Raw genomic sequence first — 15,814 nt, forward strand, 5'->3', positions numbered from 1 at the left:
ATCTTTCCTAACCCAACACGGTGAAATGAACTTTACCTAAAAAACAAAAAAAAAGGTCTTGCCCAACCCAGTTTGATTTTCAAAAAGGGAAAAAAATACAGCCAATGGCTAAGACTTTTGAAAGTGATCGTTAAGATGGAAGCACTCGTAACATGGAAGTAGAGAACCCCATTTCCCGAATCTCATTTGCACCGAGAGAGATAAAATCATTATAATTATTGAACCCCATTTCGCAGATCTCAACAATACCCACCAAGGCCACTAGGCCAGAGAGAAAGAGAGGAAGCTCAATATTATAAATAGGGCATAACATAGAACCCATTTCCCAGATTCCATTCAACACCCATCAAGGCCAGAGAGAGAGAGAGAGAGAGAGAGAGAGAGAGAGATGGCGTCGAATGCCGTAGCATCCGCAGCATTAGCGGAGGAGGTGGCGCAGGGGAGGAGGAAGTTCAAGGTGGCGCTGGTCACTGGGATCACTGGGCAGGATGGGTCGTACCTGACGGAGCTGCTGCTGGGGAAGGGGTACGAGGTGCACGGCCTCATCCGCCGGTGCTCCAACTTCAACACGCAGCGCCTCAACCACATCTACGTCGACCCCCACAATGCCGACAAGGCCCGCATGCGCCTCCACTACGCCGACCTCACCGACGCCTCCTCCCTCCGCCGCTGGGTCGACACCATCTCCCCCGACGAGGTCTACAACCTCGCCGCCCAGTCCCACGTCGCCATCTCCTTCGAGAACCCCGACTACACCGCCGACGTCGTCGCCACCGGCGCCCTCCGCCTCCTCGAGGCCGTCCGCGCCCACATCGTCTCCACCGGCCGGTCCGTCCGCTACTACCAGGCAGGCTCCTCTGAGATGTTCGGATCCACCCCTCCCCCGCAGAGCGAGTCCACCCCTTTCCACCCGAGATCGCCCTACGCCGCCTCCAAGGTCGCCGCCCACTGGTACACCGTCAATTACCGGGAGGCCTACGGGCTCTTCGCCGTGAACGGCATCCTCTTCAACCATGAGAGCCCCCGCCGCGGGGAGAACTTCGTCACCCGGAAGATCACCCGCGCCGTGGGACGGATCAAGGAAGGCCTCCAGAAGCGCGTCTTCCTCGGCAACCTCAAGGCCTCCCGCGACTGGGGCTTCGCCGGAGACTACGTCGAGGCCATGTGGCTGATGCTCCAGCAGGACCTCCCCGACGACTACGTCGTCGCCACGGAGGAGTCACACACTGTCGAGGAGTTCCTGGAGGTCGCCTTCGGCTATGTCGGCCTCAATTGGAGGGATCACGTGGCGATCGACCAGCGCTACTTCCGCCCCGCCGAGGTTGACAACCTCAAGGGGGATTCGAGCAAGGCCAGGCGGGTGCTCGGGTGGAAGCCGAAAGTCGGCTTCGTCGAGCTCGTGAAGAAGATGGTCGATGAGGATAGGGAGCTCGCCAAGCGGGAGAGGGTGCTCGTCGACGCCGGATACATGGACGCGCAGCAACAGCCATGATAGCGCCGTCGCCCCCAATCCGATCGTTCCGAATGCGGGTACTCTGCGATCGATCTCTACGATTCGAATGCGATTTGGGGGAGTTCCGTTATGTATTGAAGGCTAGAGTTTTTGCTTTTTGTTGATGATCCATAATTCCATAAGTAAAGAAAGAAAAGAATGGTAGTTGTTAGATCTGAGGAATCTCGAGTTGGTCCGGTCCGTTGCTGATCAGATCTGATTTTGGGGTTTCTTATTTCCTCTTCTTTTCATCTCATCTCATTCCTTTCCCTTGAATTTGGTGTTCCTGCTCTGATCTAAACTTTTTTTTTTTTGCTTTTTTTATCATGTTGGTCACTGTCGATTGTCTCTAGTAGAGCCCTCATTTGGTCATCGATTGCTTCTCTGGTGAAGCTATAGAATTTTTACTTACTGTATTAATGATTCTGTCTTAGGGATCAATGCGAAGGAAATGTATTTGATGGGATGTGTGTTCATGTGTCGATTCAGAATCCTTTCTGTTTTTTTTTTTGCTAGTCTGTTATAAGTTCTGAATAAAGTTGGAAATTTTTTGTTGGTTCACTGTACATGCTTGGTAATGGTGTTCTGTGAGTAACATTCTTCATCTTATCTGCATCAAACCTGTGGTTGTTCATTTTATGATGTTGAGGCAATTGGGTCTCCTCCAAGTCCCAACTTCGAGATCTCTCAATAGAAAGCTTGAAAATGAACTATTATCAGACTGCAGATCTCTATGGAAAGCTTGAAAATTAACTCCTATCAGACTGACAGATACTACTTGAGCTTTCCTAAAGTTAGATTGTTTATCATCTCCTCTTTTCTGTTTCCATGTAACATGTTCATGACTTGGTATAAACTTAATTCTCTCATTATACCATTGAAGTTCTAGCGTATTGTTCTGCTTCTACTTTACTTTAGCTTCTTTTTTGATCTTCAAGTTTTCTTGGAATCTCTTTTCCTCCTTATGTTCTATGCCATTGAAGTGAACTGCCCTTTTTGTCGCTTCTATTTTCTTAGCCTTGGGTTTACTTCATACTGTAGGTGCTTCATCTCAAAATTTTATTTAGGAAGCGGCTTCTTTTTTGTGTTCTCTGTTATATGATAAAATCATATAACAGAGAACATAACAAAGAAAAATACTAACATTGTACACGACTTTTCAACGACTGTGGTGGATCTTTCTTAGAAAATTCGGTTTTGTCATTTCATGTTGGACGATTCCTTTGCTCTCTCTCTCATGGTGATAGCAGCAATGGCCTGTGCAACTTTCATGCGTTTGTTTTATTGATCACGCTTTTGCCAACAATGCACCAACTGTCTCAGCCTAATCGATCTTCATATATTCATACAACCAAACAAGTTTCCAAATAAAGCTCAACCCAATTTGTTGACATCAATCTATGTCATACACAGGGATACTTCGCCTCCCCTTTACTATTTTTAAGGAAAAATCATACACAAATGGTGTATCCGTGTCCGTTGGGCATGTTCATGTGACATAGCCATCAATGTGCTTATTTATGTCAATTGACATTTACACTCGCCAACTTGAATTTGCATATTTTGTAATTTTCAAGTGAATACTGCCGACAATCTCGGGCAATTAAATAAAAGAAAAAAAGAGAAGTAAAACAAGGTTTTGGAATGAAGTCACCCTCTGATTATGAACGTTTTCATTGACCAAGTCTGGTCATAGAGTAGGAATAAACATATGCTTCCAACTTAATCACGGTATTGAATCTGTTGCCTTCAAAGTTAGAAAGGAGTGTCTCTCTAACAAACTGATAATCGTGCAAAAGACTAGCAAGCACTCACCATGCATTGAATTTAAAAAGTGCACCTTAAAAACGGCTTATACTCTTCGTCTTGTTTTCCTTGTGATGGGACGGGGCATTTGTTTCATGCCCTTTCCTACGAATGGGCTCTCTTTCATAGGAAATAGGGCTTCTTTCCAAGAAGGGATGAAACAAACATATCCATGAGAAATATTTGGTAGTAATAAATGCAAAAAAGTAGTTTTTCTGTCAAAATGGGTCCAAACTCCTCCAGTGGAAAAGAGCACTTTTCCTCTTAAGTACCCCTTGGGTAGATATGTAACAAAGGCCTCATGCACATTTGATTTTCTAGGAAAATTTGATATCTTAGGATCTCTGGCCCACCCTTCCCCTTCCTCATAATCAAACCATGTGTTTTGGGTATCTCAGATCTTAGATCTGTTTACATGACTAGAGGTTTTAGGGTAGACTCCAATCCGGGTCTGACTTTTGGATCTCATATCCTGGGCATTCAAACACTCCCTAAGGGTGGACTTTAGGACAAATTGTGACGGGAGAACGAGCACTTTGTATTGCATTACTTGTTGAAAAAAGTTTCAAAATATAGCATATTTGTAAAGCTTTTGGTGGTTTATTGTTTTCCATAAAAAGTGCTTTGAAAATGTTTAGTCTCATATCTAAGAGATACGAGGGAGAAATTTTCCTGGTGCTTTAAATAGAGTGTTTGTTTATTTTTACTTTGGTAAATCTTGTATATTAGGGTGCCTTGCGGACGTTGCTGCGCAGGAATGAACACGCCATTCGTGCATATGCATGCGCGTGTGTGTGTGCAAGGGCTCCATGTGGCATTTTGATGGCGCATTTCGCTCGTAAAAGTGTGAGGTGCTAAGGTCCTCTTTGACCAAGCATCTTTTGACTTTTCATTTTTCGAATGGTTTAGCGGTTTGAATGACTTTTAAAATGCATTTATATAGCGTTTATGGGGTATTATGACTGTTGGACGATTTTGGATGTCCTTGATCATTAGTCAAAGGCAAGTGACCATTCAGGGTCATTTTCATTCAATTTTCAAACCATTGGATTTATGGCCTTTAATTTCATTTATCACAAAAACATCTTGGTTTTCCTAAAGTCTATAAATTTCTTTATTATTTGTCTTTTGGATTATCATATTTTCTGATTCTCAAGTTTTCTCTTTCTATTCATTTGTTCTTGATTTGGCTTGCCAAGTTTAAGTGCAGGAGAGGTCACCTAATCTTGCGAAGCAGTAATTCTGTTGAGGTTCAAGCCTAGTTGTATCTTGAAAACTCAATCATGAACAAACTCTTTTTGCATCTTTGGAATTCATGAAGTAGGGCGATTGAAGTTCTAAAGATAGCGAACTTAAGAACGTGCCTCTAGGCATAGAATATCAATTTTCTTAAATCATGTTTTTGGTCACTACTTGTTTCAACAATTTTAGAACTTCAATATAGCCTCTGGTTTGACATCCAACTCCATCAATTTGTTGAGTCGTGACCTTGAAAAACTCAATTGATTTGATGGGTAAAACTTTAAGCGGTGACAATCAAATGTCTCTTTCTTGTTGTCCGAGCTACACATTGACTGTCTTTAAAAAGACTTGTCCCGCTATTGCTGCTGAAGAAGTTGAGATAGAAGAACAGACGAAAGAGTGAGAGAAGTGGTACACAAACAACTACCGATGCAAAGGGTATATCCTAAATACTTTAGCCAATTTTGGAGGTCCTTGATCATTAGTCAAAGGTGGGTGACTGTTAAAGGTCATTTTTGTTCAATTTTTAAACCATTGGATTTATGGCCTTTAATTTCATTTATCACAAAAGCGTCCTGGCCTTCCTAAAGTATATAAATTTCTTTATTTTTCATCTTTTGGATCATCAAATTTTCTGATTCTCAAGCTTTTTCTTTCTATTTTTTTGTTCTTGATTTGGCTTGCCAAGTTTAAGTGTGGGAGAGGTCACCTGATCTTGTGAAACATTAACTCTCTTGAAGTTCAAGCCTAGTTATATGAAGAGAACTGATCAGTCGTGAACAAACCCTTTTCGCATCTTTGAAATTACCGAAGTAGGGCGATTGAAGTTCTAAAGATAGTGATCTTAAGAATATGCCTCTAGGCTTGGGATATTGATTTTCTTAAATCCTGTTTTTGGCCACCACTTATTCCAACAATTTTAGAACTTCAATATGGCCTCTAGTTTGACATCCAACTCTATCAATTTGTTGAGTCGTGACCTTGAGAAACTTGATCGATTTGATGGGTAAAACTTTAAGCGGTGGCAATTGAAGGTCTCTTTCTTATTGTCCGAGTTGCATATTGACTATGTCTTCAAAAAATCTTGTCTCACTATTGTTGTTGAAGAAGTTGAGACAGAAGAACAAACGAAAGAGCGAGAGAAGTGGCACATAGATAACTATCGATGCAAAGGGCATATCCTGAACACTTTAGCCGATTATGGCTTTGACTTGTATTCTTCTTTGGAGTCGGCTAGAGAATTGTGAAATGCTCTGCAGATCAAGTATAATATAGAAGATTATAAAAATAAAAGGTCTATCGTAGACCAATATGTTAGTTTTTTTATTGTTGATGATAAGGTTATACTTGCTCAAATTCATGAGATGCAAATATTGACTTATAAAATAAAGAGAGAAGGTATTATCTTGACGATGACTTTCAAGTTGCAGTCATCATTGAAAAACTATTTGATTCCTTAAAAGAATATAGGAATCACCTAAAACATAAAAAATGAGAAAATTACTTTAAATGGTCTTCTTAAGGACATCTAAAGTGAGGAGAATACTCGTCTTCGTGACAAAATGTAAAACCTATAAATTTTGAATATTATTAATAAATAAAGAATTCATCTTTATCTTCGAGTGAGAAATATATTTCTATCTTTTAAATTTCATTTAATTGTGCTTAAATGTTCAATTACTCATTTCTAGCTAACAAGGGTAAAATTGATATTTTTAAAACTATTTCAGATATTTAACAATCAATTATATTACTTCTGATCAAAAACATGTTCTAAAGAGTTTTGTAAAATATTGGTTTGATATCATTGAATTTAAGAATTTAATAGATGAATTTAACAAGTTAAAAATCTTAATTTTTAATCAAGGGATATTTTGGTCATTTGAATCAAACATACTATTTAAAATATTTAATCTATCATTTAAACTATTTATTTTAATAAATTATGACTCATCAATGTGTTATCAAAGTGTTTTGAACCTAATTAGATGTATTTTGGTAGTTTCATAAGAAATTCTATTAAAAGAGTATTTTAGTCATAAAATAATTAACAAAAAATATTTGAATCAACAAATTATGATTTTAGAAAGTACTAAAACCACAAACTATCTAGAATTATAATAGCTATTTCATTTTAGCAAAATGTAATTTTTAATTTTGAGAAAAGAAATAAATTTTAGAAAAAAATGAAATTTATGGATTTTAAAATGAACCCAAACTCTACATGAGTTGCACCCAATGGGTCAACCCAATTTAAATATTTTAAATATTTTATTTAGTTTAAAAATAGCCAATTTAAGTCCTTTTTAGGGTTTCAAAATTAAATTTTATTTATTTTTATTTAATATTGTATTTTGAGAATTTTATTTTTGTTGTTGTTGTTGCTGTTTTTTAGCGGTTTGGGTGAAAACCGGACCCGAACCCAAAACATTACCCCCAAGCTATAAACCCTAAATGTTTAATTAAACAAAAAACCGTAGATTATTTTTTTGTTCTCGGTTCTCTCTCTCGCAAAGCTCCCCTCTCTCACCTCTGCAACTCCTCTTCCCACCACCGCAGGAGATCACCGCTAGTCACTGCTGGCGGGTGTTCTACCCGAACCAGCGTGGTCGAGGACCACCATTTCCGTCTCCTTTTTCCTTTGATCGAGCCGGGAGGACGGTAACCACCATTCGCCGCTATCTTCTCTCGACCAAGCTGAGTGGCCAGATCCACAATCATCGTCGTCTACACCTTCTCCTCCATTTGAGCAGAGTAGTCGGAACATCACCCCTGCTGCGATCATCGCGACCTCTTCACGTCGGAAAAATGCACCACAATGGGCCAACCCAAGCTCCCTCGTCGCCATCCTCCTCATTCCCTTCCTCCTTTTGCAAACCCACCATAGGCAGCCTCTCTGTCGCCTCCATTTTCACCGCCCTGTGTGCCAGCACCCCCGCCTTGTGTCTCCGAAACCAAGGCCGTCGTTTGATGGCATTTCTCCCTTCCAATTTCCCCTTATTTTTTCCTCTTTTGATCTGTGTGTGGTAAGTGATTTTAGTGCTTTTGGGAGATGGTACCTTCTCTGATAATTTTAATCCATCCTTCATAAGGTCTATTAGTGGAGAATCTTACATTGTCTGCGATGTGGTTATATTGCTCTTGAATCATCCTTTACAGCTTGATTTCTAATAACATTCACAGTTTTTCTTTTTATTATTTTGATGAAGCAGTAGAAATCTTCATCCTCCCATAACATTATTTATGCTGCGACCTTTTCCTCCATGCCATGTGTTCATTATCCCACTTCCTGACCATGTTGTTCCTTCTTCCTGCTACTAACTTGAGGTGCTTCGTACTGTAATAGAATTGTTTGCATAGCTTCTAAATTCAGGGAATTGAGGATGGAGCTGTAAGTAAGACCACTAGCATTTGATAATTTGTACCCAAATTGGCCAAATTCTACCCAACATGATCCTTCTCATAAATTGACTAACTAATCAATGATGGTTTTCAATTGGTTCAGGTATTCCATAATTGAATATACATGGCACAAAATTCAGATAGACGCTTTGCTATTTGATTGGGGCTCTCTAGCCACCAATCGCTCCTTTGCACCCACCAAGACCTTTTGACAGGATAGAGAGAATATATGCAACCAACATCTTATATTTGTCTAATCAAAGTTCAATTGGCTGGATTGTCGTTGTCTCCTCTCCTACCTTGTTAACATTCTCCTCAATATATTATAGTGGGCTAGTGTCATATCCATCATAATGTCCCATTGTCTTCATGCTTTTATATTCCATTCTACTGGCACAGGTAGAACGTTCAATATCATTTAGTCTTTTGGCAAACTTTTCTGATATATGCACAGCTAAACTCGTGCATAGAAAGAGGAAGAAGAAGACTGACTCGTGGTGTTCAAATAATTAATGATTCTTGTTTACAAGAGAGTAATCATCTTTTAGTTAGACTGAGATATGACTCGGTCTTTGTATTACATTTTATTCTACACTTGGCATTCCTTAACTGAATTACAAATATAAATTATACACACACTACACTACACATAGTTGTGGATATCGAGGGGTGTTCTGGTTGCCTATATTTTTAATTAATTTGAGTGCAAAAAATATAAAAAATGTAGTACTTATGTTAAGTATCAAAACAATTATAAGCAAATATGCAGTGAATGCAATGCAATGCAATGCGAAGTGCAAATTGGGTAAATGCCCATAGTAAGTATATTGTGCAAATGCATCACCTAATAAATTTATTTTATTATATAAAACACTTTCATGCTCACATACTTCACTTACTTCTAGATATATAGGACTCTTGTGATTGTAGTTCGGAGATCATGCTTGTCATGATTGTAGTTAGCAAAATATGAAGTGTGTTTGCTGCAAGTACACCTGTGTGTGGGTTTGAATGCTCGTGTACTTATGAATGTATAATATGTATGCAATGTGTGCCATCATATTTTGGTTTGCACATACTATGTTTTATATGTTTGTATAAATTTAATACATTGTGCACATATAATTACTATAGATATATGTAAGTCGTCTTCAATGCATACTATAAATGTTATATATTGTCTTGTCATATGATGAACTCATTTATTCTTGTATGGAAGAATGTATGTGAATGTTATAAATTGTTTTAAACTTATATGTCTTATTTTCTTGAGAAACATGTATGTATGATGTACGGTGGGATGGTCAATGAAATTTTAACTTACCTTTCTTACGCAATTATATCTAAAGTGATATATCGATTCATGTGGTGAAAAATATATATATGATTTGAATCTTGTGTGTATAACTCGAACTACATAGGAGTTACGTATGCTGAGGTTTAGTTGCTTTGTATTATGAAATGTGCATGTTCACGACTACATGCATAGAACTCATATTTTGTTTACGTATGCTTCAAGGTTTAATTTATGAAATAAAATATTTCTTATAGCGATGATATGATTGTGTAGGATAATATGCTTCTGTATGATATAATTTAAATGCCACATGATGTGAAATTATGAATATATGCGATAAATGTTTAAGTTCAATAGTGGACTATGATTCATAAAACCTTATTGGTTAAATGTGTGATTTTATGATTTAAATGCCATATGAAGTGATATATGATATAATGCTTATTGATTGTATACATGCATGTGCCCGTGTTGATGACTATCGACCCTAAGAGTGGTCAATTGTATGGATGCATGTATGATAATAGTCTTTACTTAATATGGTACCCATTGAGGAACTGTTATCAAAGGATTCTCTTTGAGGGTGTGCATGACCAAATCAAGCAATCTGATTAGAGCGGTAAGTCTCTGTGAGAGTGCATTTTTCAAGAGCGGGTAGCCCGTGAAGACGGTATATTTCTTTAAGTAAGTGCATTGTTCAAGACCAGACAAACCATCCGTCTAGGGTAGTAACTCCTTGTGAGGTTGTACATTTTTCATACCAGGTGATCTGACGTGGATTTTGTAAATCTTAAATGAAATGTTATGATGAATTGGAATGATCTTTTGAGTTGATTAAGATAGCTAGTTATGAATCTATAGATTAGACTTTTTTATTATAACATAATTATATGTTGAACTCAGATGTGAGAATCAGACCTTTATCGATTTTAGATCTTAATATAAGGTTATGATTGTAATGCTCATGTTAGCGTATAGGTGAATGACACATCACGCCTACAAATGACTAGTTTTGACTTATCAGGTGAATAACATATCATGTCTATATAGTTTTATTACAAATAATTGCATTATGATTGTTTGGGTGAATATATCATACTTATATATCCTAATTGATGTGTATCATGAATATCTAACTGATTTACTTAGAAAGTATGTACGTGTGTTTTACGTTGAAATGGTCAAATATGATTTGACCTATTATTTATAAAAATTATAAATGCATATGAAAATGATGCAATGACCTAAATGTCTTAAATGCATATATATATATATATATATATATATATATATATATATATATATATATATATATATATATATATATATATATATATATTCAAGCGATGACTTGCTTGTCTTGAATGCATATGAATTATGCTTTATGATATGGCTTCATGTTGAATGAAATATTAAGTAATGAAATACTTTTAAATGCCTTATGTTTAAATGCTTGAATGAATGACTTATGAGATGTTGTTCTCTTGTCTGTCACTCGATAATTGATGAATAATATATCATGTTTTTACCTTTAAATGCTTGTTATGTTTTCTTTAAGTTTGAGTTTAGATTGTTTTACTAGACTTTAGTGAGTCTGACCTCGTTTTATGAGAGACAAGTAATGCAGGTGAGTCTGACCTCATTTTATGAGAAACCTAATCTTAGTTATTTTTGTGTTTGAGGTTGTTTAGCATATGTTAAAATTTCAAAAAATAAAAGAAAAAAGGTTGGACCTAAAACATTCAAATGCACATTTGTTGGATATGATGAATATAGTAAATCATATAGATTTTTGGATATTGCTAATGATGTTATTATTGAATCTAAAGATGCATTTGATTCTCTTCTTGATGGTAGTCATACTGTAGTTGATGAACATCCGGTTAATGACACGATTGAATATTCTAATGTTTGTGATGTTGAACCTGAAATTGAACTTAGGCACAATAAACATATTAGAAAACCTACTAATTTTGGTTTTGACTTTTATACATTTTTAATTGATAATGATTCTATATCTTTTCAAGAGGCTATGTCTTCTCAAGATGTTGTATTTTAGAGAGAAGCTATAAATGATGAAATTGATTCAATTATGTTTAATAATGTTTAAAAATTAGGAAATTTACCTGTTGATTGTAAGCTTATTTGGTTGCAAAAAGATTTAAACAAAAAGAATGTATTGATTATTTTGATACTTTTGCTCTTGTAACCAGAATATCTACTATTAGAATTTTGATTGTCATGACTGCCATATATAAACTTTAAATCTATCAAATGGACATGAAAATAACATTCTTGAATGGAAAATTAGATGAATATATATATATATATATATATATATATATATATATATATATATATATATATATATGGAGCAACCTGAAGGTTTTATAGTGCTAGGGCAAGAATGCAAAGTTTGCAAACTTGAGAAATCCTTATACAGATTAATGCAAGCCTCTAAGCAATGACATGAGAAATTTGATAGTTCTCTGGTAAGTAATGATTTCAAAATATATGATGCTAATAAGTGTGTTTACAATAAATTATATTATAATTCTATTATTATTTGTTTATATATTGATGATATGTTTATTTTGGATTCTAATAGTGAATGCGTAAACCAAATAAAAAATAATTTTATCTTCTATGTTTTGTATGAAAGATTTGAAAGTTGCAGATGTTATTTTAGGAATCAAAATTGTGAGAAATAATAATGGTATTGCATTATATCAATCACATTATATTGAGAAAATTCTTACAAAGTATGGATATATTAATTTTTCACATGTATGCACTCCATATGATCCAAATATGAAATTGACTCCTAATGATAGTGTAAGTGCTTAACAATTAAAATATGTCAGTGTTGTAGGTAGTCTTATATATACAATGAATTGCATAAGGCCTGATATAACTTATGCAATGAGCAAGGTGTGTAGATATACTAATAATTCTGGACATCAACATTAAAATGCTGTGAACAAGATTCTTAAATATCTTAAGCATATTTTAAACTATGGAATCCACTATACCAAATTTTTTGTCATTATTAAAGGGTATAATGATGCAAGTTAGAACACTGAATTTGAAGATTTTAAATCTATGAGTGGTTATGTTTTTAACCCTTGGTAGATGAGTAGTTTCATGGAGGTCTAAGAAACAAACCTGTATAATTCATTCTACAATAGAATATGAGTTTATTGCTTTGATATCGGTTTATAAAGAAGTTGAATGACTTAATAATATGCTAGTAGATATTTCACTAGGTGAGAAGTCCATATTTGCTATTTTAATGTTTTGTGATAACCAATCAGGTATATGTAAAGCAGATAATATGAAATACAATGGGAAGTCTAGATATATTAGTTTACGACACAATTTTATAAGACATGATTGATGGCAATATTATATCATTGAAATATATAAAGTCATATCAAAACTTGGCAGACCTATTTACGAAAGGCCTTTTGAGAGATGTCATCAGTAAAATATCGAGGAGAATGAGAATTAAGTCAATTAAGTCATCGTCTAAGGATACCCAACCTAGAGCATTGGAAATCCCACATGCCTAGATTCAATGAAAAATGAAATGATGAATGACAGGTATTGAGCATATTTATGTGAGCTCATTCTCGATGTGTGCTCATGAACTGTAACTAATGTGAGGGTTGAGCTAATAACTCTTAATGTGTTTATAGGCCTTAATGCTAGGGTGTGTGTTACAAAACACCTTGACAAACTCACCTGTGTGAGTGTAGAAGTGTGAGTCACTTCTTATGACAATTGACAATTCTCTAGATCACTCATGAATTTAGGCAAGCACACAACTCTAAATGTGTCAACTTGAAATCCACACAATTGAACTTTTGAAAACCTATGTGTGATTGAAAACTTAGTCAACAATATAAGGAGTTAAGTTCAAGGTAAGTCCACTTAGCACCTTGTTTAATTTAGTTTTTTTTTCATTAAGTGAGAGTTCAAGTCTTGTAGAAACTTTCACTAATGCATAAGTTTTCTATGCAAACCAAGTATATTTTAAAACTAGTAGGGAATTATTAAAAAAAGTTTCAAAATATAACATATTTGTAAAGTTTTTGGTGATTTATTGTTTCTCATCAAAAGTGCTTTGAAAATGTTTAGTCTCGTATCTAAGAGGGAAAAAAAATTTTGATGGCTTAAATAGAGTGTTTGTTCTCTATTCTTTACTTTGCGGACGTTAATGCGCTTTGCAAAGGAAGGGCACTTGAGCCACAATATGACATTTTGATGGTGCAAGGGCAGAGCGGCGCGAGATGCATTATGATTGTTGGATGGTTTTGGAGGTCTTTGATCATTAGTCAAAGGCGGGTGACCGTTAAGGGTCATTTTCATTTAATTTTCAAGCCATTGGATTTATGACCTTTAATTTCATTTATCACAAAATTAGTTTTGTCATTTTGTTGCTCAAGCCTTCTCCAGATCATAGGGGCATTTCTGTCATTTCACCAATTCAAGCTTTTTCATGTTTGACAAAATTAACCTTTAACCTGTAGCTTGTTTGTCAACCTAAAATACATAAAATAACAAGACAGTAAACAAAACTATGACAATTAATTCCAAAATTATACTAAAACTAATTCTAAAAATACTTAGAAAACTAAATTGCAACTATAATAAAAACAAGCTAAATTATAAATTCTAATTTAACTGACTGATTTATATTAAAGGTAACTAATCTAACTACTGTAAATGTACTAACTATTATGCAGAAAAATAAGACAAATTATAAAGAACTAATAAACCAGTGAAATATCTTTTTTGCCCTCGCTATAGTGCATGAACTACTTTCTGATAACTTTTTCGAAAACAAACAGTTTGGAAAGGCAAGCGAAGTCTAAAATTGATGAAATTTATTTTGTTCTATTCCTGACACATGCAAGAATATGATCATTTTTACATAATCTAAAAACTCATCTGGAAGCTCCAGATATAAGCATTTCAAAACTGAGAAAATTTTGGAAATTAGCCTGTCCTGAAATTAAAAATCTCGAAAAACCTATTTTTGAAAATACTTAAAAATGTGATCAAATCAACTTTGATTGAGCTTAAGTTTGGTCTGCAGACAGTAGACACCTGGATGAATAGAATAGAATTACTTTTTCAGAAAAACTAAAAAAAATGCACATAAAATAATGATTGCAATTTGTTGTAATTTCTGGTTTGAAAATTCAATTTACTATTCAAATGAAAGCATTCAATTCATGCAATGTGGAATGTAGACTTATGCAAAATAGACCTTATCAGATCTAAGTACTGCTAAAGATAGTAAATAAAACTAATTATACTAAATAAATTAAATCTAACCTGAATACCTAGATTACTTGAAAGAAAGTACAAGTTAATGCTAAAGCACAATTAGCTAACACTAAAATGACTATGTTAAATGCACAAACCTAAAACATAAACATTACTTACATACATGCACTTTAATGTAGACGTCCCTATATGCAACATACTCATACATGAATAATCAAAACAATTGAGATATGAAATGACATGCACATAAGTACACCACTTACCTAACTAGACACTTGAATGCAATCTCATATAAATCGACCCCTATGTGAGACTCATTTAGTAACTAATTAAGTAATAGTATGCAATGAAATACACTTAACTAATATGAAATATTGAATAGCCTATCTTATTGTTGGAAGTCACTAAAAGCCTTGACCATTCCACAATTACAACCTGATAGGGTGATGTGTACGACTAGTTCATCCCAATAAGTCTTCATTTTGGTGTAATAAGTAGCCACCGATTGATTTTCTTGTTTGAGCATAACAATGGCCCTTTGAATCTGGAAAATATGTGAACCATTTGTTTGTGAGAACCGCTCATGTAGATCTTGCCAAATCTCAACAACAGATTCACCATAGAAATCACTTTCAGAAAGGAATTCAACACTCATGATAAAACCATGTTGTTGCAACGTATCCATGTTGCGTAGTTGGTGGAAGATACCTCTGGTTTCTTTATACTCCCATCGACAAAACAAAGTTTATTTTTGGCGGAGAGAGCTACAATCATGGCGCAACACCATAAAGGATAATTGTCTCCAACAAGAGGACTCGACACCACCACTTGTCCAGGGTTGTCAGAGTGATTGAGAAAATACGGGTTATCAATGGAATCAAAATTAGACTCAATACAAGAACCACCACCATTGGAATGAGATGGTGTCCGTCTTTGGTTTGCTTGTCCTAAACTATCTTTAGCACTCATGCTGAACACATATTAGACACAAGGAGTAGAGCTAAAGCTCTGATACCATGTGAGAAAGTAAAACTCCTTGAAGAGCAAGAAAAAATGCTTATCTTACGTGAGGCCCTTAGCTTATGTTAAATACAAAGGTACACAACAATAAGATACATTACAAAAATAGTAAGATACACATAACAGAAAACCAATATCTATAGTGATACACAATGCCCTGATCGTGATCCAACCAACTTGGGATGAGATCGTCAGTTAAAGGAATTCGATAAATTTGGCTTGCAAAAAAATTATTCATCAGCTAGATAAAAGATAGGAGC

General features: G+C 35.5%; 1 protein-coding gene across 1 annotated transcript; it reads left to right on the plus strand.

The window, feature by feature from the left end:
* Positions 1-367: 367 nt before the first annotated feature.
* Positions 368-2,053, plus strand: LOC149842403 (GDP-mannose 4,6 dehydratase 2-like). Its single transcript, XM_090001420.1, has one exon. It carries the CDS (start codon positions 389-391, stop codon positions 1,490-1,492), a length of 1,104 nt encoding a protein of 367 aa, XP_089857546.1. The 5' UTR covers positions 368-388; the 3' UTR covers positions 1,493-2,053.
* The last annotated feature ends 13,761 nt before the right edge of the window (positions 2,054-15,814 follow it).

Source organism: Nuphar pumila, chromosome 3 (assembly GCF_984573655.1).
Source record: "Nuphar pumila chromosome 3, dmNupPumi1.hap1.1, whole genome shotgun sequence".
In the NCBI taxonomy this organism is placed as follows: Eukaryota; Viridiplantae; Streptophyta; class Magnoliopsida; order Nymphaeales; family Nymphaeaceae; genus Nuphar; species Nuphar pumila.